Source organism: Chlorocebus sabaeus, chromosome X, assembly GCF_047675955.1.
Source record: "Chlorocebus sabaeus isolate Y175 chromosome X, mChlSab1.0.hap1, whole genome shotgun sequence".
Classification (NCBI taxonomy): Eukaryota; Metazoa; Chordata; class Mammalia; order Primates; family Cercopithecidae; genus Chlorocebus; species Chlorocebus sabaeus.
Window position 1 is genome coordinate 1,241,702 of NC_132933.1, and position 20,112 is coordinate 1,261,813.

At 50.1% G+C, this 20,112-nt stretch overlaps 1 protein-coding gene and 1 pseudogene across 6 annotated transcripts in view; both read left to right on the forward strand.

Moving 5' to 3' along the window:
• The window catches only part of LOC103232832 (inhibitor of nuclear factor kappa B kinase regulatory subunit gamma), a 33,197-nt gene extending 22,871 nt beyond the window's left edge, over positions 1-10,326 (forward strand). For 2 of the 6 annotated variants that reach the window (XM_073013281.1, XM_073013283.1), the window contains exon 10: positions 2,255-6,886. In XM_073013281.1, coding sequence (XP_072869382.1) covers positions 2,255-2,514 — 260 coding nt within the window. In that variant the 3' untranslated portion in view covers positions 2,515-6,886. Of the gene's footprint in view, positions 1-2,254; positions 6,893-9,932; positions 10,057-10,094 lie in introns of those variants that run through there. The other 4 variants (XM_073013285.1, XM_073013286.1, XM_073013282.1 and 1 more) reach the window with 4 other exon arrangements.
• A 120-nt stretch (positions 10,327-10,446) lies between these two features.
• On the forward strand, positions 10,447-20,111 carry LOC140710810 (cyclic AMP-dependent transcription factor ATF-4 pseudogene; annotated as a pseudogene).
• The last annotated feature ends 1 nt before the right edge of the window (position 20,112 follows it).

Here is a 20,112-nt window from a genome sequence, read left to right on the forward strand (position 1 = left end):
GCCCCTTCCTCCTTGGAGCTTGGTTTCCCGTCTCTCCCCACCCCCTATTTCCCTAGCCTTGCCAAGGAGGAGGTGGGAAAGCCCGTTTGGGTTTTTGTCATTCGCTAGGCCATGCAGTTCTCCGTCAAGTGTGAGCTTCAGCATCTTTTCTGAGACTTAAGGATGCTTTTTAGTTCTGCTTGTGAATGGGCTGCTCATATCATATGTATATATGTATGTATATGTGTATATATGTTTGTGTGTGTATATACATATACATATATATATATATATATATATATATTTTTTTTTTTTTTTTTTTTTTTTCTCCTTTTTTTTTGAGACAGAGTTTTGCTCATCTCACCCAGACTGGAGTGCAGTGGCGCAATCTCAGCTCACTGCAACCTCCGCCTCCTGAGTTCAAGCGATTCTCCTGCCTCAGCCTCCCTAGTAGCTGGGACTACAGGTGCCTGCCACCACGCTCGGCTAATTTTTGTATTTTTAGTAGAGACGGGGTTTCACCATATTGGCCAGGCTGGTCTCGAATTCCTGACCTCAGGTGATCCACCTGCCTTGGCCTCCCAAAGTGCTAAGATTACAGGTGTGAGCCACTGTGCCCGGCCAATTTTTGTATTTTTAGTAGAGACAGGGTTTCACCATGTTGGCCAGGCTGGTCTCAAACTCCTGACCTCAGGTGATCTGCCTGCCTCGGCCTCCCAAAGTGCTAGGATTACAGGCGTGAGCCACGGCGCCCCGCTGGGCTGCTCATATCTTTTATCCATTTGTCTACTGGGTTGTTGTCTTTTGTTGCTCAGCTTTTAGAAACTCTTTGTCCATGAGCAGGATTAGCTTTGTGCCTGTGATAGAAATTGCAGATATCTTTTCCTGCTTTGACCTTGCTACTAGTGTTTCTTTGTTTTTTGTTTTGAGACAAGGTCTCTGTCTGTCACCCAGGCGGGAGTGTAGTGGCACAATCAGAGCTCACCGCAGCCTTGATCTCCCGAGCTCCAGCAGTCCTCCTGCCTCGGCCTTGCGAGTAGCTGGGATCACAGGCGCGGGCCACCACACCCTGCTAAACTACTGTGCTTCTCGGCCTCGAAGTTTTTTTTTTCTTTGTGTAGTCACATTTATCCATTTTTTTCCCCTTTTACTACTTGGAGTTTGGAGTCGTCATGACCACCGCGTGGTCTGATGGAAGGATGCTTCACACACGAGCACTTTTCTTTTTCCAACACCGAAGCATGCTCTTATCTTCACCAAGAGTGTTGCTGCTCAGTGTGACCGGTGGTGGCTGTTCCATCACATTCCAGAAGTTTGTGATGCCGTTTCCTACACTGGCCCCAATTATGAAGAACAGACGACTCTACTTGTTTAACAAGATTCTGGAAATTTCCTAGGATGTCAGAGCCCTGGGCATTAACCCTGCAATTGTAGCAAAGGAAACAAAGTTGGAAGTTGACTCCCCAGCACCCGGGCCTTCCTTCCTGCCCTCCTCCAAGCTGCCCTGGTTGGGAACGGGATGTTGTGAATCCACCCCGAGGCTTCCTCACAGGGCTTCCTGCTATTTGACAGTGTGAGGCTGGCTAGAATTGGGGTATGAAGCCTTCTAAAAATTAACCTGGCCTGAGGGCTTTCTCAGCATCTGGGGGCGGGGTGTGGCGGGGAGTGATCTTTCCCCTTCTTCAAGCCAGGTGTCCATCAGATTGTACTTGGGAAACTGTGAAAGGCACAGACAGCTTCTCTGCTCACGGGTGCTGCACTTAAATCCTAATCTTGCAATTTTTCTACAAGAGCACTTTACATTTTTTTTTGGAGGGAGGGTGTATGAGTGGACTGTGGCTGCTGTAACAAAGTACTGCACACTTGGGGCTGAAAACAACAGGAACTCCTTCACAGTGTTGGAAGCCAGAGTCTGCAATCAAGTTGTCAGCAAGGCTGGTTTCTTTTCTTTATCTTTCTTTCTTTCTTTTTTTTTTTGATAGAGTCTTGCTCTGACACCCAGGCTGGAGTGCAGTGGCGCCATCTCAGCTCACTGCAACTTCCGCCTCCAGGGTTCAAGCAATTCTTGTGCCTCCGCCTCCCGAGTAGCTGGGATTACAGGTGCCCGCCACCATATCCTGCAAGGCTGGTTTCCTCTGCAGGCGCCAAGAGAGTCATTTACGGGCCTCTGTCTCAGCCTCTGCTGGTTGCTTATAGAGCCATCACCCCAGTCTCTGCCTCTGTCATCACACAGTCTCTTCCTCTTTGTCTGTGTCTTCCCTTTTGTCTCATAAAGGACACCAGTCACTGGATGTAGGGCCCACACAGATAATCCAGGATGATCTCCTCATCTCGGCACTCTTTACATCTGGAAAGACCCTTTTCCCAAAGAAGGTCACACCCATGAGATATGCACGTATCTCTTCAGGGCCACCACACCACCCAGTGTGGGGACATCCTCCAGAGCACACGGATGAGGGCAAATGCAGCAGCAGTGCCTGGGAGCTGGAAGAACCCACCGCCCTGCCTCCTTCCTCCTCTGGTAGCACGGTGTAGGGTTGACCGTATACCAGACACCAAGGATTTAAAACCATACCATTTGCCCGGAAGTAAGGCATTCGAGGTTTTCCTTTTCGGCTTTACTTAGGTTGAGCTTCCAGAACAACTGGTCGGATTACTCTTGGGAGGGAACCAGCCTGCCTGCCCTATTGGCTGCGGCCCCTTGATGCACAAGCCAGAACCCCGTTCCTCCTGGAGCTTGTGGCGTTCTCTGGTGTTTATGCGCGCTCCCCCTCCTGCCAACCAACGCACGAGAGCAGTGCGGGTGAGCAGTAAGCACAGTGAGAAGGTGTTTCGCCCTCATCGGTAACTAAAACAACACCAAGTCCAACAGCAAGCAAAAAGTGATCTGAAAATGGCAACTGATGAAGCCCTAGGTGAGCGCTCTGCCGGCAAGGTGCAGAACAGAGGCCTTGCAATGCCGTCCCTTCCGAGGGGGCCATTTGCTGGGATGGAGCAAGCCCATAGGCAGCGTCCTCAGCCCTGGTGCGTAACCCTAAGAGAGTCGGGCACTCACGATGACTCTGGCTTTGGGGAGGCGCTTCACTTCATCGTTTGTAGCTGCCAAAGGTCAGGGTAAGATAAGAGGCTGCATATGTAACGACGTGGCCCAGCACAGCTGGCATTTCGAACATCTCACACGCAACATGCCTTATAGCATGTTGGTGTGAACAGGCCAGGTGCCAAACTTATGGATAAAGCGTGACCCCAGTAGAGAAGTAAAAGCTCTGAGTGCACACCCTGCTAACATTTGGAGGGACGTGAGTAGCTGGGTGGCCAGTAATGAGAAGTTTCCCTTACATGTTAATATATTTCCTAAATGCTTATAATTTGCACGCATTCCTTTGATAACACACAGAATACGTCTTCCCACACAGTCGCTCGGGTGTTAACGCAGCTTGGTTTTCTTCTGTGCCAGTGGCAGGGAAGAGCTCGCTGTTGACAGGGCCGCCCAGCAAGGCACGGGCAGGGGCTTACCGTGTCTCCTGGGGCTGCCATGACCAAGCACCACAGACTTCGGCAAGGGAAACGTGTGGCCTCCCGGTTCCGGAGGCCTGGAGGCTGAGCTAGCAGTGGTGTCCCCAGGGTGGGCTCCCCGCCAGGGACATGAGGGAGCGGCCTTCCAGGCCTCTCCCCGGCGCTGGGGGCCCCCGGCGGCGCCTCTCCAGCCTCCACCTCCGTCATCCCGTGGCCTTGTCCCCGCGGGCCTCTGTGCCTGTCCTCCTCTTTTGACAAGAACACCGGAGATACACAAAGATACACAAAAGCGGGCCTTTGTTCAAGCTGGGAAAAGAGATTTTCTTCAGAAACCCCTGCTCACGGGGGAGAGAGCTGAGCTCCGTTCCCGCCCCAGCAGAGGCGGCATGGCCTTGCGAAGGGAGGATGAGGGAGTCGGGAGGGGGCGAGTGGAGGCTCAGGTGAAAGATGGCGGGGCAGCCGGCGTCCTTGCCACGAGGCCAGCCGTGTGTGGGAGCTGCCGGTGCTTACCAAGGTTGGGATTCTTCCCTCCCGTGGAGACTGGGAGACCGGGCCCCGTGCCTCCTGAGGTTTCCATTTCCAAGGAGTGGCTGCGGGGCCCTCGGGAAAGACCCTGGGTTGTGGGTGCTACACAGATGTCTCAAAGGGACAGGCTAAGCCCTTGCTAGTAAATGCTGTAAGAAAGGGAGGTCAGGTGTTGGCCGGAACAGACGGTAAATGCTTTGGACAGCCCTGAGCGTTTCCAGACGGGAACTCACTCAAAAGGGGGCTGGGGCATCCCAGGGGCACGGCCTTAGGCTCCCAGAGGCCCCGTGAGGTGGTGGCCGGGTGTCTTCATGCAGGGGTTTGAGTGGAGCGTGCCTGCCGAGAGGTTCTGCAGTTCCTAGCACCATCATTTTCTCCTCCTCAGACCCCTTGGTTCTCCTCCCACGCCCCGGCAGCTGCTTCGCAGGCTCCTTGCTGGTTCCTTTGTCTCCGAGCTGAGTCCTGAATTTTCTTCCTCTCCTTGCTCTGACGCCCCCCCTTCGTGACCTCGTCCATCTTCAAGGCCTTGATGCTGATGACAGATTTCTGTCTTCCAGTCCTGATCTGTTCCTTCATGAAAATGAGCCCAGTAGCCCGTCGAAGCCAGAACTGGACTTTTAGCCCCCACCCCCTGCCAACTCTGCCCTTTCCCTCATCCCCAGTTGCTTAAGCCAAAGTGGATTCCTCTTCCTCTCATGATCCAAACTCCTGAGTCCCTTCACCTTTTGCCTAGACTATCACGGCGACCTCATTGCTGCTTTCACAGTGGAGAGTGTGGGCTCCCTGTGATCTACTCTCCACACGGCAGCTGGTGTCATCTGGTAAACCCTTGCTGAAACCCTCCCATGCCCTTCAGTTGCCCTGGAAACCTGAACTCCATCTACAGCCTGGCTCCCAGAGCCCCCACGCCACTGGCACTCACGTTATGTCCCTCTCCTGCTGGCCCGCTGCACCCAGCCGCACCACATGCTGGCCGTACCACGTACACGCTGGCCAATTTTGGCCCTTCCTCGAACACACGGCGCTTGTACCTGTTGTCCCCTCATCTTTGCATGGCCGATTTCTTTTTCCCATTCAGCTCTAAGTTTAAATCTTCAACAGTTCTAAGTGGATCACCTTCCTCACCTTAAAGTCCTCATCCTAAATCACACTGCGCTGTTTTAACTCCCTGCTTGGCAGTCCAAATGGCCTCATTTATTCTGCTTTGTTTTCTCTCTCCTTCCACCAGAGGGAGAGCAGAGGCCTCCTCCAGCTCAGTCAGGCACCATCCCCCGGAACAGCGGTCCCCAACCTTTTTGGCACCGGGGACTGGTTTTGTGGAAGACAAGTTTTCCACAGACGGGGGTTGGGGGTGGGGTGACGGTTCAGGGATGAAACTGTTCCACTTCAGATCATCAGGCATTAGTTAGATGCTCATAAGGAGCACACAACCTAGATCCCTCATACACGCAGTTCACAATAGGGTTTGCGCTCCTGTGAGAATCTAAGGCTGCCGCTGATCTGACAGGAGGCAGAGCTCAGGCGGTCACGGGAGCAATGGGGAGCGGCTGTACATACAGATGAAGCTTCACTCGTGTGCCCGCCACTCGCCTCCTGCTCTGCGGCCCAGTTCTTAACAGGCCACACAGACCCGTATCGGTCCACGGCCGGGGGGTTGGGGACCTCTGCCCTAGAACGACGCTCAGCACCGCCAGACTCGGTACACATTTCTTGGTGGCCTGAGCTCGTCTTGAAGCTCCATCAGGATTTCTCGGTCAATATTTTTGTAGACCCTACCCTGTCACCGTGAGTGGTGCTTGGTAGAAATGACTGTATTAATGTGATAGAGATAACACGGAAAACCCATGGTAGAGAGCATGGCGACTAACTTGGGGGGACTTCTTTTTGCCTTTTTTTTTGTTTGTTTCATTTTTGCAGAGATGCAGATATTGTCATATTGCTGGGGCTGGTCTCAAACTCCTGGGTTCAAGCAATCCTCCCGCCTGTGCTTCCCTAAGTGTTGGGATTACAGGCCTGAGCCACTGTGCCCTGCATGGGGGGACTTCTTATAAGCATTTTTATTTATTTATTTGGAATTCGGATGCATAGATCACGTTGGCCTGATAATGTATGCGCAAGAGCACAGACTCTGGGGTCTTATGGACAAGCCCCACTCTGCCCCTTGCTTAATCTCTCTGAACCTTAGTTTCCTCATCTGTAAAAAGGGCAGAAATGCCATCCGTGTGCAGCAGAGTACTGATGAAGGATGGATGCAATGCTCTTACGGCAGTGCCCGACCCAAGGCACAAGGAAAAACCACGAAAGCAATTCCAGTTTACACCACGCCCCAAATTGGATTTTCCATTCGACTATAATTCCTCCCAATAAGGGCTCAAAACGTCGTCTCAGGGAAGTCGATTGGTGGTTGGTTGCCCACGGCTGGAGGAGTTGGGGGAAAATGGGGAGTGACTGCTAATAGAGACAGGGTTTCCTTTTGGGATGTAGAGAATGTCCTGAAGCTGGTCATGCTGATGGTTGCACGTATCTATTAATATACTAAAAGCCATCCAATTGTACACTTTAGACATGTGAATTGTGTAGCGTGTGAATTAAACCTCAAGTTGTTATTTTAAAAATGCTGTCTAGGACACCTGTGCGCCTCCCGTAAGCTCCCATGAAAATGCAAATGAAGCCGGGCACGGTGGCTCACGCCTGTAATCCCAGCACTTTGGGAGGCCGAGGCGGGCGGATCACAAGGTCAGGAGATCGAGATCACGGTGAAACCCCGTCTCTACTAAAAATACAAAAAATTAGCCGGGCGCGGTGGCGGGCCCCTGTAGTCCCAGCTACTCAGGAGGCTGAGGCAGGAGAATGGCGTGAACCCGGGAGGCGGAGCTTGCAGTGAGCCGAGATCGCGCCACTGCACTCCAGCCTGGGCGACAGAGCGAGACTCCGTCTCAAAAAAAAAAAAAAAAAAAAAAAAAAGGAAAATGCAAATGAAGACACAGAAGATGATCAACATTGAACATTTACACCATCACCTAAAGCTATGTTTGACAGGTGACCTTTTCTTCCTTCCTTCCTTCCTTCCTTCCTTCCTTCTTTCCTTCCTTCCTTCCTTTCTTCCTTCTTTCCCTTCCTTATTCCTTTCTTCCTTCCTCCCTCTCTTCCTTCCGTCCTTCCTTTTTTCCTTATTCCTTCCTTCCTTCCTTCCCTCTCCTCCCTCACCCCCTCCCTCCCTCCCTCCTTCCTTCCTTCCATACGTTTTTAACAGTAGAGACAGGGTCTCACTGTGTTGCCCAGGCTGGACTCGAACTCCTGGAATCAAGTGATCCTCCCACCTTGGCCTCCCCAAATGCTGGGATTACAGGCTTGAGAACTGGCAGGGAGAATGGGCGACTGACTTTGTCTTGTGAAGCAGAGTGCCCCTACTCTGTCCTTTCCTCAGAGACTCAGGGTTGGTACCAACCAGGAAACTAGCAGCTGCTTTTGTACTGGGCCCAGGTTGCTTTCTCTATAGTCATTGAGAGGCAAACCCTCAAACAGAGAGTGTGTCAGCAGGGGGCAGGCAGCTGATGGATGTCATTGTACCCTTGGGGGAAGAGAACTCAGCAGGCAAAGGAAGTGGGGAGATCCAGGGATTCCATCGGTCGCGTTGGTTCTGAGTTTCGCAGGCCTGAGGGGAAGGGGTGGGATTTTCTTTCTGAGTCTAGGAGAGCCAAAGTCGATAAATGTGTGCTATAGCTGGAAATAAATCTTCTCCCGCACCTAGTGGGCGGTGACCAGGGTGGTCTGTCTGTCCATCCCCAAAAGCATTGCAAGACCTGCCATCTGTTTCTGGTGATACTGGCTGGTATTATTGAGGCCGATATTTCTGCTGAAAATAACTGCAAATGAAACAGTTTGAGACTGTTCAAAACAACTGAGAACCAGCAAGCAAGCAAAACCTGAGAGGAAGTGGGAATCCAAGAAGAAGTACGCCACTGAAGCTGCTTATTTCCCGAGGACGCTGGGTGACCTGGGCAAACTTGGGTTTTGGTTCTGGAGGCCGTCCAGGCAAGGGAGGCAGCAGGCAAGGCCCAAAGCCTTTGTGAAGTGTGGAGAGTTGAAGAGCAGCCCTCACTGCATTAAGGAAACCCCACCCCAGCTCTGCAGACTGCGGGGAAGCAGGAGATGAAAGGAAAGGGAAAACACCCATCTGCAAAGTTGTGGCCAAGGGCCAGGTTCTGTGCAGACTCGCAGTCTAGGTTTTCCTGGTGGGGCCATTCAGTGGCCCTCAAGTCCTAAATTTGGTCTGAGGTGGTCCTGGGCCGACAGTACCCATATTAGTTTCCTAGGGCTGCCATAAGAAACGGTCACAAACTGGGGGGCCAAAAACAACAGAAATGGATTCTCCCGTGGTTCTGGAAGCTACAAGTCTGGAATCCAGCTGTCAGCAGGCTTGGTTCCTACTGGAGGCTTTGTGGGAGAATCTGTTCCATGCCTCTCTCGTAGCTCCAGGTGGTTTCCGGCAATCCTTGGCACTCTCTGTCTTGTAGAGGCACCGCTCCAATCTCTTTGCCTTCTTCTTCGTGGGGTCATCTTCCCAGTGTGTCTACCTCTCTCTCCTATGAGGACACTAGTCATATTTGATTAGCGCCCACCCCAATCTAGTATGACCTTAACTTGATTACATCTGCAAAGACCCTATTTCCAAATCGGGTCACATTCCCAGGCACCCAGGTGTTAGGACTTGAACATCCCTTTTTGGGGGACACAGTTCAACCCACAACGGTTATCCCAATGGATGTGTGGATTTGTGGGAGCCTAGGGTTGAGATGCAGTTCCATAAAAGTTCCTGAGCGAGAGCATGTCCTTTGCAGGAGCATGGATGGAGCTGGAGGCCATTATCCTTAGCAAACTAACGCAGGAACAGAAAACCAAATCCCACATGTTCTCACTTATAAGTGGGAGCTAAATGATGAGAACACACGGACACATAGAGGAGAATGAAGCACACTGGGGCCTTTTGCAGGGCGGAGGTTGGGAGGAGGGAGAGTATGAGGAAAAATGGCTCATGGTTACTAGGCTTAATACGTGGGTGATGAAATAATCTGTGCAACAAACCCCCATGACACACGCTTATCCGTATAACAAACCTGCACATGTACCCCTGAGCTCTTAAAATAAAAAGAGCGATATATTAATATAAGAACTTCAGGAGCACTGGGGAAAGAAGTTCTTAATGATAATGAGCAGTGCACATAAAAACTAAGCACACCCGGGGCAGGAAAGAGACCACGAGACTAAGAGTTCAGATGCTGGAGGCTGGGTGCAGCGGCTCACACCTGTAATCCCAGCACTTTGGGAGGCTGAGGTGGGCAGATCACAAGGTCAGGAGATCTAGACCAGCCTGGCCAATATGGTGAAACCCCGTCTCTACTAAAAATACAAAAATTAGCCAGGCGTGGTGGTGGGCGCCTGTACTCCCAGCTACTCAGGAGGCTGAGGCAGGAGAATCACTTAAACTCGGGAGGTGGAGCTTGCAGTGAGCCGAGATGGCGCCACTGCACTCCAGCCTGGGTGACAGAGTGAGACTCAAAACAGATGCTGGAGCCACCACACAGATGACAGAACAACTGAACTTTAAAAAAAAAAAAAAATAAATAAATAAATAAAAATAAATGCTTGAGAATATCTGCAGGGAATAGGGAATATGTATATATTCAAAAAGTAACAGCTGTCTAACTTTGTATTTGTTCGTTTATTTATTTATTTGAGACAGGGTCTCACTCTGTCACCCAGGCTGGAGGGTAGTGGCACAATCACAGCTCATTGCAGCTTTGACCTCCCGGGCTCAAGCAATCCTCCCACCTCAGCCTGTCGAGTAGCTGGGATTACAGGCGTGTACCATCACGCCCGGCTAATTTATTTTTATTTTTATTTTTTTGCAGAGATGGGGTTTCACTATGTTGTCTAGGCTGCTCTCAAACTCCTGGGCTCAAGCCATCCTCCCACCTTGGCCTGCCAAAGTGCTGGGATTACAGGCGTGATGAACTCAGTTTATTTTTCTCTTTCTAAAAACTACCTACTTGCTTTCTCTGTGCCCGGAAAAGCCTTCGAAGCAATGCTAATGCGTCGCAGCTGGCACCAAGACTGTGGACTGAAGTGCTCCTGCTGAAGGTAAATTTGAGACATGACCACAGCGTTCGTCAAGAGGACACTGCTGCCAACCAGTTTGAGTTGCCATTGGCTACGAATGGAGCATCAGAAGGAACAATGGCCCTTCCTGCCGGCTGCTCTGCCGGTCTTCCTTCCCGCCTCTCTTCCTGGATCCTGTCCTTCTCCCCATCTTCTTCCAAAAGCCCCTGGGATTGGGGGCCCACTCAAGGCAAGTGTGGAGGGCGTCTGGGGACCAGTGTGAAGCATGATCCTCCACTGAGCGCAGCAGTGTCCGGCACAAGGAAGTTTTGTGGAGTAAGGAAGGGAGTCGGCGAGGGTGACAGTGTCCTGGGGAGGGGTCAGGGGTCCAAGAGAGGAACGTGTGCCAAGTTGGGTGGTAACCTGATGGGCTCAGATGATTGATTGGCTTTGCAGTAAATATATGAATGATGTAGGGACCTGGCTTTCTCACCATTTGGAAAAGGAGTTGCAGATATGAAAAGGGAGAAGGCTCGAATGTGGGTTCGATTTGGAGTTGTTGGTGTGAACTCATTGATCTAGTCTGAATGTCTGTCCCCACCCAAATCTCATGTTAACTTGTAATCCCCAGGGCTGGAGGTGGGGCCTGGTAGGGGGTGTTTGGGTCACGGGGGTGGATCCCTCAGGAATGGCTTAGTGCTGTCTTCGTGATAGTGAGTTCTCGAGAGATCTTGTCATTTTAAAGTGGGTGGCATTCCCCCCTCCCCCCCACACACATTCTCATTCTCTCTCTCTCTCTCCCCCTGACTCGCTCCTGCTTTCACCATGAGATACACAAGCTCTCGCTTTGCCTCCCACCACAAGTAGAAGCTTCCTGAGGCCTCTCTAGAAGCCGGGTAGATGCCAGCACTATGCTTCCTGCAGAGCCTGCAGAACCAAGAGCCCAGTAAATCTCTTTTCTGTATAAATTACCCAGTCTCAGGTATTTCTTTATAGCGGCACAAGAGTGGCCTAATACACTGATGGCTTTCAATGTACAGATAGGTATAGAAATAAACATAGCTGTAATGTAGGGCTGTGCGTATGCATATGTCTCAGCTCCATCACTTAGAAGGCCTGGGATCATCTCAATAGCAGTGAGTCGACTTAGCGCCTGGGTCTCGATTTCTAAACAACAGCCTTGATTACAAAGAACAGAGCTCATTAGAGAAATGACTGATTCCAGGGCTAGGGCAGAGAAAGTCCAAGATTAACTGGATCATCTTGTTGTCCCAGAAAAATAAGGAAGTGCTTAAAGAACAACGGAGACACATTTAGCTGGACTAAGACAGAGAGAGAGAGGACTAACATCAGAAACGAAAGTAGGCACGTTACTACTGACCTTGCAGAAATAAAAGTATGCATGAGAGCACGGAAACATATGACTTCCTTTAACTTCATTCTCCTCCTTTACTTCTGAGTTGGTCAAGAATTAGAAGCAAGAGTTTGGGAACACTTTGCTAAAAGGGTTTCTATTCACTGCTGCAGCTATAGCTAAGCTATACATATATAGATATAGATGATACAGATAGATAGAGAAGAAAGATAGATAGATAGATAGATAGATAGATAGATAGATAGATAGATAGATAGATGGATAGAGACAGACAGAAGACCGGGTCTCACTTTGTCACCCAAGCTGGAGTGCAGTGGCGTGAACATGGCTTACCGCAGACTTGACTTCCTGGGCTCAATGCCATCTTCCCGCCTCAGCCTCCAGAGTAGCTGGAACCACAGGCGTGCGCTACCACGCCTGGCAAATTTTACAATTTTTTGTAGAGAGTAGGTACAGCCATGTTGCCCAGGCTGCTCTCGAACTCTTGAGCTCAAGCAATCTGCCCAGCTCAGCCTCCCAAATTGTTGGGATTACAGGCGTAAGCCACCATGCCTGGCCAATTGCAGCAATAATATTCTTTTGCAAAAAATTTGTTCACTGTTGGTACCGAAGAGCTGTTGAACATCCTATTATTGGACAGGAAGCATTTGTCATGGTACAGGCCAGGGTTTTCTGCCCCAATCAGGGTCTGATGTTAGGAGGTACGTGGAGAGATGGGTAACCCTAACAGTGTCACCGTTTTCTTACTTTCCCCCAACAACTCATCTCATTTATTCATGTTTGTGTTTTGCAGACAATCGGAAATAACACGTCACAGTTACAAGCACCATTACATATAGTGGTAGTTTTTCTGATCCTAGACAAAGACCACTTGAATTTATTACAACCCCTATCAGCCATGGTACTTTGGGCCAGTCACTCAGCCTCTCTTAGGTTTAGTTTCCACGTCTATGAATAGGATGACAATCATATTCTGCATGCTTGCTCTGAGGATGGAAAAGATCATTTCCCTTTTTTTAGAGTCAGGGTCTCGCTCTGTCGCCCAGGCTGGCGGGAGTGCAGTAGTGCGATCACGGCTCACTGGAGCCTCGACCTCCTGAACTCAAGTGTTCCTCCCATCTCAGCCTCCTGAGTAGCTGGGACCACAGGCAAGAGCCACTGTGTCTGGCGGAAAAGACAGTTTTTATAATGACTTTTATCTCTTTTATTTCTTAACAAAACCATGTTTTTGTTCACTACTTCAAGGTGAATGATGTCCTTCCGGTTCCAAATCTAGTGTCTGATTTGAGTGCTAGCTAGCCACTGGATAGATGCTGGAGGAAAAACAACTGTTCTCTGATTTGATTTTATGCTTAAGCAGATTTTCTGGAAGCTTGCACACCTGTTATCTTTGAAAAAATAAATCGGTTATTGGTTAATTTTTTCCCCAAACAGTGATACAATGAGTTATGATTATAACATGACATACGTGTACCTCAAAATCATTGTGTAGTACAAATCGCAAAACTTACAGGAAAAATGGGGTTGGGGCACAATACTCAAAACCTTTGTCAGTGACACATAAAATAAGAAGATGGGAACCTAGTAACAATGGTAGCACAGTTCTATGCATGTTAAATGGCTAAAAATACTTAAGTGCTGCAGCAAGTATGGCACCTCACCTTGAATAAGACCTGAAGTTTGCTTGTGGAAATGGTGGTGGAAGGGTTGCAGGCCATGAATTGGTGAAAGGAGGGTGTTCTGAAACTGGACAGAAAGTTGTAACACCAGATGCGGACTAGTGTGGCTTATACTACGTGTGCTGAGCCGAGGGAGTGGAGTAAGGTGGGAATCCCCTGGGAATTTAAGTAAACACTGATCAAAATGTTTGTTTAAAACCAATTCTCTTGTATTCATTATGTTGGCATTTAGGAATGAAGTGATGTTTCCAGGACCTATGTTGATTGAAAGACCAAAGATTTTGTACCTGTCGGGTCTACGTCTTTACAGTACAGTAAATTTGTAAACTCAGAAGAGTTTAAAGATTCAGTCAACAATTGGGTATTTAGCAAGGCACTCTGGGAAACGGAAAAACTATAAGACAGTCTCTGCCTCGGGGCGACCAACTACTTTTTAAAAATTTAACTGGAGTGTATATGAAAGAGGAAATGGAGGCGGCCTGGTGCAGTGTGGCTCACGCCTGTAATCCCCACACTTTGGGAAGCCGAGGTGGGAGGACCGCTTGTGTCCAGGAGTTTGAGACTAGCCTGGGCAACATAGTCAGATGCCATCTCTACGAACCATTTTAAAAAATGAGTCGGGCGTGGAGGTGCGCACCTATAGTCCCAGCTACTTGGGAGGCTGAGGTGGGAAGATGGGTTGAGCACAGGAAGTCAAGGCTGCAGTGAGCCATGATTGCACCACTGCACTCTGACCTGGGTGACACAGTGAGACCTTGTCTCCAGAAAAAACAACAACAAAAGGAGGAAATGAAAATCTAGAAAAATACGTGAAATCTTTTCCTATCAAATGTTTCCCCCTAAGCTTTAATGATCCTATTTCAATAAAGGAAATATGGGATAATATTGATGACTGGCAGCATGTAGTGGTTAAGAGCACCGGACTGGGAGCTGAAGAGTCTGTGATTCCCGAACTCCTGGGCTCAAGCGATCCTCCCACCTCGATCTCCCAAACTATTGGGACTATAGGCATGAGCCAACATGCATGGCCGAGTCTGTGATTCTTTACTGGAATTGAGTGACGTGTGTTTTCTTCTTAAATGACATTGTGAATTTCCAAGATCCTTGAAATCTCTTTGCATCTCTTTCCAATTTGCCGTCACTATGCCTGAAGTTCAGCTGAAATGCTCATATTTCAGCTTAGACCATTACCTGTATTCTGATCGAATATGTTATGGCATCGAAGCTAATTTTGAGACATGGTCCCTAGGCCATGGGACCTAATGACCAGAGATGGAAGTCCATGTGCTGCTTCTGTCCCAAGGGAGATGAGTATCTGTTAGGGGCTCACTCGGGACTCTGTGCTGCTACCTGAGTGCGACGCAGATGCTGGAGACTTGAGAAGATATCACTGTAGACCCCAACCCTGTTATAGCTGATGAGGAAAAAAACTGAGACCATGTATTATTGCCCCCACAAAATGCACGTATTATATTGATAAGATGTGAACAATATATTATTCCTCAATATTCTGCAAGTTGCCTTTCCATTTTGTTGATCGTTACTGAATTCTTCCACCCCCAAAAAGGATTATATGAGAAGATGGTGAACAATTGTTTGCCAACACATTAGATAACCTAGATGAAGTGGACAAATTCCTAGAAATGTACAAACTATGAAAACTGACTCAGGAAGAAACAGATTTCATTTCCTTCAGCTCTATACCCAGAAGTGGATAGCTGGATCGTATGGTAGTTCTATTTTTAATTTTTTGATGGACATTCACAGGCCTGGAGGCCGAAGAGGGAAGAAAGGATTTTTGGACCCGGCCCAGGACCCTGCTGGCCTGCGCACCCTCGGGACACTGCTATCTGTGCCCCAGCTGCTCCAGCTTCAGCCATGTCTAAAAGGGCCCCAGATACACTTCTGGCTGCTGCCCCAGAGGGTGCAAGCTGTAAGCCTTGGTGGCTTCCATGTGGTGTTAAGCCTGCGGGTATGCAGAGGGCAAAAGCTGAGGCTTGGGAACCTCTGCCTACATTCAGAGGATGTATGGAAACACCTGAATGTCCAGGCAGAAGTCTGCTGCAGGGATGGAGCCCTCCTGGGGAAACTCAACTAGGGTAGTGTGGAAGGGAAACCTGGGGTTGGAGTCCCTACACAGAGTCCCCCCTGGGGCACTGCCTGGTGGAGCTGTGAGAAGGGGGCCACCGTCCTCCAGACCCCAGAATCGTAGATCCACCGGCAACTTGCATTATACTCCTGGAAAAGCTGCAGACACTCAACACCAGCCCAGGAGAGCAGTCGAGGGGGCTGTATCCTGCAGAGCCACAGAAGCGGAGGTGCCCAAGGCCTTGGGAGCCCACCCCTTGCATCAGTGTGGCCTGGATGTAAGACATGGAGTCAAAGGAGATTATTTTGGAGCTTTAAGAATTAATGACGATTTTCTGCTGTGCCCGCCCACACATGTAGTTTCCTCCGCACGTGCGTGCCTTCCCTCCTCCCGGCCTTCAGGGTCCGTGGCCACCATGGCGTATTAGGGGTAGCAGTGCCTGTGGCAGCATTGGTCTTTGCAGTGGTGGCAGCAGCACCAGGCTCTGCAGTGGCACCCACCGGCGGCTTAAGCCATGGCACTTCTCACAGCATTCAGCAGCAGCATTGCTGTAACTGACAAAGACACCTTCGAATTAAGCACATTCCTTGATTCCAGCAAAGCACTGCACCATGACCAGGATGAGCTTCCTGAGCAGTGAGGTGTTGGTGGGGGCTTGATGTCCCCCTTTGACCAGTCAGGTTTGGGGACTGAAGAAAGCCTAGGTCTCTTAGATGACTACCTGGAGGTGGCCAGGCACTTCAAACCTCATGGGTTCTCCAGCAACAAGGCTAAGGCAGACTCCTCCGAATGGCTGCCTGTGGATGGGCTGGTCAGTGCCTCCAACAATGGCAAGGAGGATGCTTTCTTTGGGACAGACTGGATGTTGGAGAAAACGGATCTGAAGGAGTTCGACTTTAATGCCCTGTTGGGTATAGATGACCTGGAAACCATGCCAGATGAGCTTCTGGCCACGTTGGATGACTCGTGTGATCTCTTTGTCCCCCTAGTCCAGGAGACTAATAAGGAGCCCCCTCAGATGGTGAACCCGAATTGCCATCTCCCAGAAAGGTGAACAAAACCCAACCAGGTTGCCCCCTTCACCTTCTTGCAACCTCTTCCCCTTTCCCCAGAGGTCCTGTCCTCCACTCTAGATTATTCCTGTAGTCTAGAGCTGGGAAGTGAAGCGGATAGCTCTGAAGGAGATAGGAAGCCAGACTTCACTGCTTACATTTCCATGATCCCTCAGTGCATAAAGGAGGAAGTCACTCCCTCAGATAATGATAGTGGCATCTGTATGAGCCCAGAGTCCTATCTCAGCTCTCCCCAGCACATCCCCTCTACCTCCAGGGGCTCTCCAAGTAGGAGCCTGCCATCTCCAGGTGTCCTCTGTGGCTCTGCCTGTCCCAAACCTTATGACCCTCCTGGGGAGAAGATGGTATCAGCACAAGTAAAGGGTGAGAAACTGGATAAGAAGCTGAAAAAATGGAGCAAAAACAGAACAGCAGAAACTAGGTATCACCAGAAGAAGAGGGTGGAGTAGGAGGTCCTCGCTGGTGAGTGCAAAGCCCTGGAAAAGAAGAACGAGACTCTGAAAGAGAGGGCAGATTCCCTGGCCAAGGAGATCCAGTACATGAAAGATTCGATAGAAGAGGTCTGCAAGGCAAGAGGGAAGAAAAGGGTCCTCTAGTTGAGGGTAGTCAGGAGCATCAGTGTGCTTGTACACAGGAGTCTCGTGCTGTAGCTGTGTGTTTGAATAAATTATTTTGTAATGGGAAAAAAAAAAAGAATTAATGGCTGTCCTGTTGGGTTTTGGACTTGCATGGGGCCTGTAGCCCCTTTGTTTTGGCCGATGTCCCCCTTTTGGAAAGGGAGTCTTTACCCAATGCCTGTACCTCAATTGTATCTTGGAAGTAACTGACTTGCTTTTGATTTTACAGGCTCATGGGCAGAAGGGACTTGCCTTATCTCAGATGAGACTTTGGACTGTGGAGTTTCGAGTTAGTGCTGAAATGGGTTAAGACTTGGGGGACTGTTGAGAGGAGATGATTGTATTTTGCAATGTGAGAAGTACATGAGATTTGGGAGGGGGCAGGAGTGGAATGATATGGTTTGGATTTATGTCCCTGCCCAAATCTCATGTTGAATTGTAATTGTAATCCAACTGAATTGTTGGAGGAAGGGCCTGGTGGGAGGTGATTGGATCATGGGCGTTGGTTTCCCCTTTGCTATTCTCATGATAGTGAGCTCTCACGAGATCTGGTTGTTTAAAAGTGTGTAGCATCTCCCCCTTCACTTTCTCTTTCTCCTTCTCTGGCCATATAAGATGTGACTCCTTCCTCTTTGCCTTCTGCTATGATTGTAACTTTCTTGAGGCCTCCCCAGCCATGCTTCCTGTAGAGCCTGCAGAACTGTGAGTCAATTAAACCTCTTTTCTTTATGAATTACTCAGTCTCAGGTAGTTCTTTATAGCAATGCGAGAACAGACTAGTACCGTCACTATTGATGAGAATGTTGAGCTATAGGTACTCTCATACATTACGGTGGAAGCGAAAATTGGCTCAAACCACTTGGGAAAACATGGCATTATCTAGTAAATTTCGAGATATGTATTGCCTGTGATACAGCAATTCCAAAAAGAAACTTGGACATGTGCTTCAAGAGACCTGTACAAGTATGTTCATAGCCAAGGGATGGAAACTATCCAAATGCCTGCCCATCATCAGCAGAATGGATAAATTAGAGGACTATGAAACTCTGCCGTAATGTAATAGGTAGTTTCCAAGAACTCCAATCACATACAATGTGAAACTGTGTTACTGTGGGGTTAATGAAGTGAACGAGGCAAGCCTACTGGACCATCCAAATCTGTCCTGATCCCGGCTGGAGTTTGATGCCATCTAGTGGCAGATGTTGCTCTGGCTGAAATATTGATGGAGGAGATTTCCGGCCCAGTGGCTGACTGAGACTTCCAGGACAGTGGCAGTATCTCCGGGAATCTCTCAATCAGTTAGGACTTCTTTCCTTGACTTGATCTGGTGATAATAGGCCGGGAAAATAATGGGGACCAGGAGACCCTCCCTCTGTCTTCCTGCTTCCTAAGACAGGGTCACGTGTACTTTACTCTCCCTTCCCTGACCTGTTGAAGGTAAGAACTTTAGCCTGCCTCTGTCTGAGAATGGGGACTGAGCAGAGGATGACAGGAAGGATGGCAATCACTAAGTGGGTTATGTCTCATTTTCAGCTATTCCGGGTGTAATTGTGTTATCAAGTTGTGTTCTCTGGTTTTTAAAATTCATCATTTAATGAAATATATGCAATGAAATACAGTAGTGAAAATAATGAACTGGAGGTACACGCAAGAGCTTGGGTGAATTTTTCTTTCCTGTAAGTAAAAACATTTTTAACTGATGTATGATAACTCCACATATTTATGGAGTATATGTGATATTTTGATACATGCAGACGCACACACTATGTAATGATCAAGTCGGGGTATTTAGGATATCCACCACCTCAAGCATTTATCATTTCTTTTTTGGGGGAACATTTCCTATCTTTTAGCTATTTTGAAATATACAATAAATAGTCCCTCTACAGTGCTATCAAACACTAGAACTTACTCCTTCTATCCAACTATATGTTTGTCCCCAGTAACCTCCCCACCCTCCCCACCTTTCCCAGTCTCTGGTAACCATTATTCTGCTCTACCTCCAAAAGATCAACTTTTTTAGTTTCCACGTGAGTGTCAATATGCTTTTCCCGGGTGCAGAGGCTGCTGATTCCTGGATTTGGACGGTGGGGGAGAGTGGTTTGGATTGCAGTACCTCCCCCTTCCTCAGGGCTAGACCCTGTCCGGTCACCTCCTGTTGCCACAGGTGTGCCTGGCACAGACATCCAGCTCCCAGGGCCGTGCCGCCCTCACCCCTGCATGCCTCTAGAGGTACCTGTCCCGTGGATTTGACCCCCCTTCCGGACACACAAGTAGATCAGCACCCAGCAGACACAGGGTCACCTCCCAGCTCCCCACCAGGTAAGAGCGACCAGGACAGGGACTGATACTGCCGAATCCAGGAGCCAGGCCCAACCCAGCCTCAGGTCCAGCAGGTCCCGCCTGTCCACCTGCGCCTGGCTGCTGGGAGGCCACCCGCAACCCACCCCACACGCAGCTCCAGCTCCCCCACCAGGCGGGGCGACTAGGACAGGGACAGAGCCTGTTGAACCCAGGAGTGAGACCCGGCCCTGGGTCCTGCTGGGCCCTCCCGTCCACCTTGGGTGGACCTGGCACATGGGCGACCTTGGCTGGCAGGAGGTCACTCCCACCTGACATGCGGTTCCAGCTACCCCACCTGGCTGGGCGACCGGGACAGGGACAGAGGCTGCTGAACCCAGTTAGAGGCCTGGCCCCGGGGTCTGTCCTGGACGCTCCCCCAAGGACAGGCAGGATAGGCAGGGTCCGGGACGACGGCCGCACGGCCCCGGCCCTGTGTTCCCAGGCCCGCCTTGCTCCTCGATGTGAGGAAGACCAGGGAGACGGGACAGGCTGGGCCCCGCGGTACCGGACTACCTGCAGGGCTCCCGGGACAGGGGCCTGGTGGATCGCCGGCTGCTCAGGGGTGACGGGTCCAAGCTGGCATGGCGGCCACCTTCCGGCCTGGGCTCTCTTGGGGAGGGGCAGGGTTGGCGAGAACCAGTCATGTGCTCCAGGGCTCGCTCGGGGTCTCCCAGGGCCGGAAGTAGGGCCCCTGTGCGCAGGCGCCCTGAGGATCCCAGGCTGCCCCTCTCACGCCAGGGGGCGGAACTTCCTGCAGCCTCACTGCCTCCGCGTCCTCGTGGGCCCCGACTTTGTCTCTGAGCGCGCCACAGAGGCC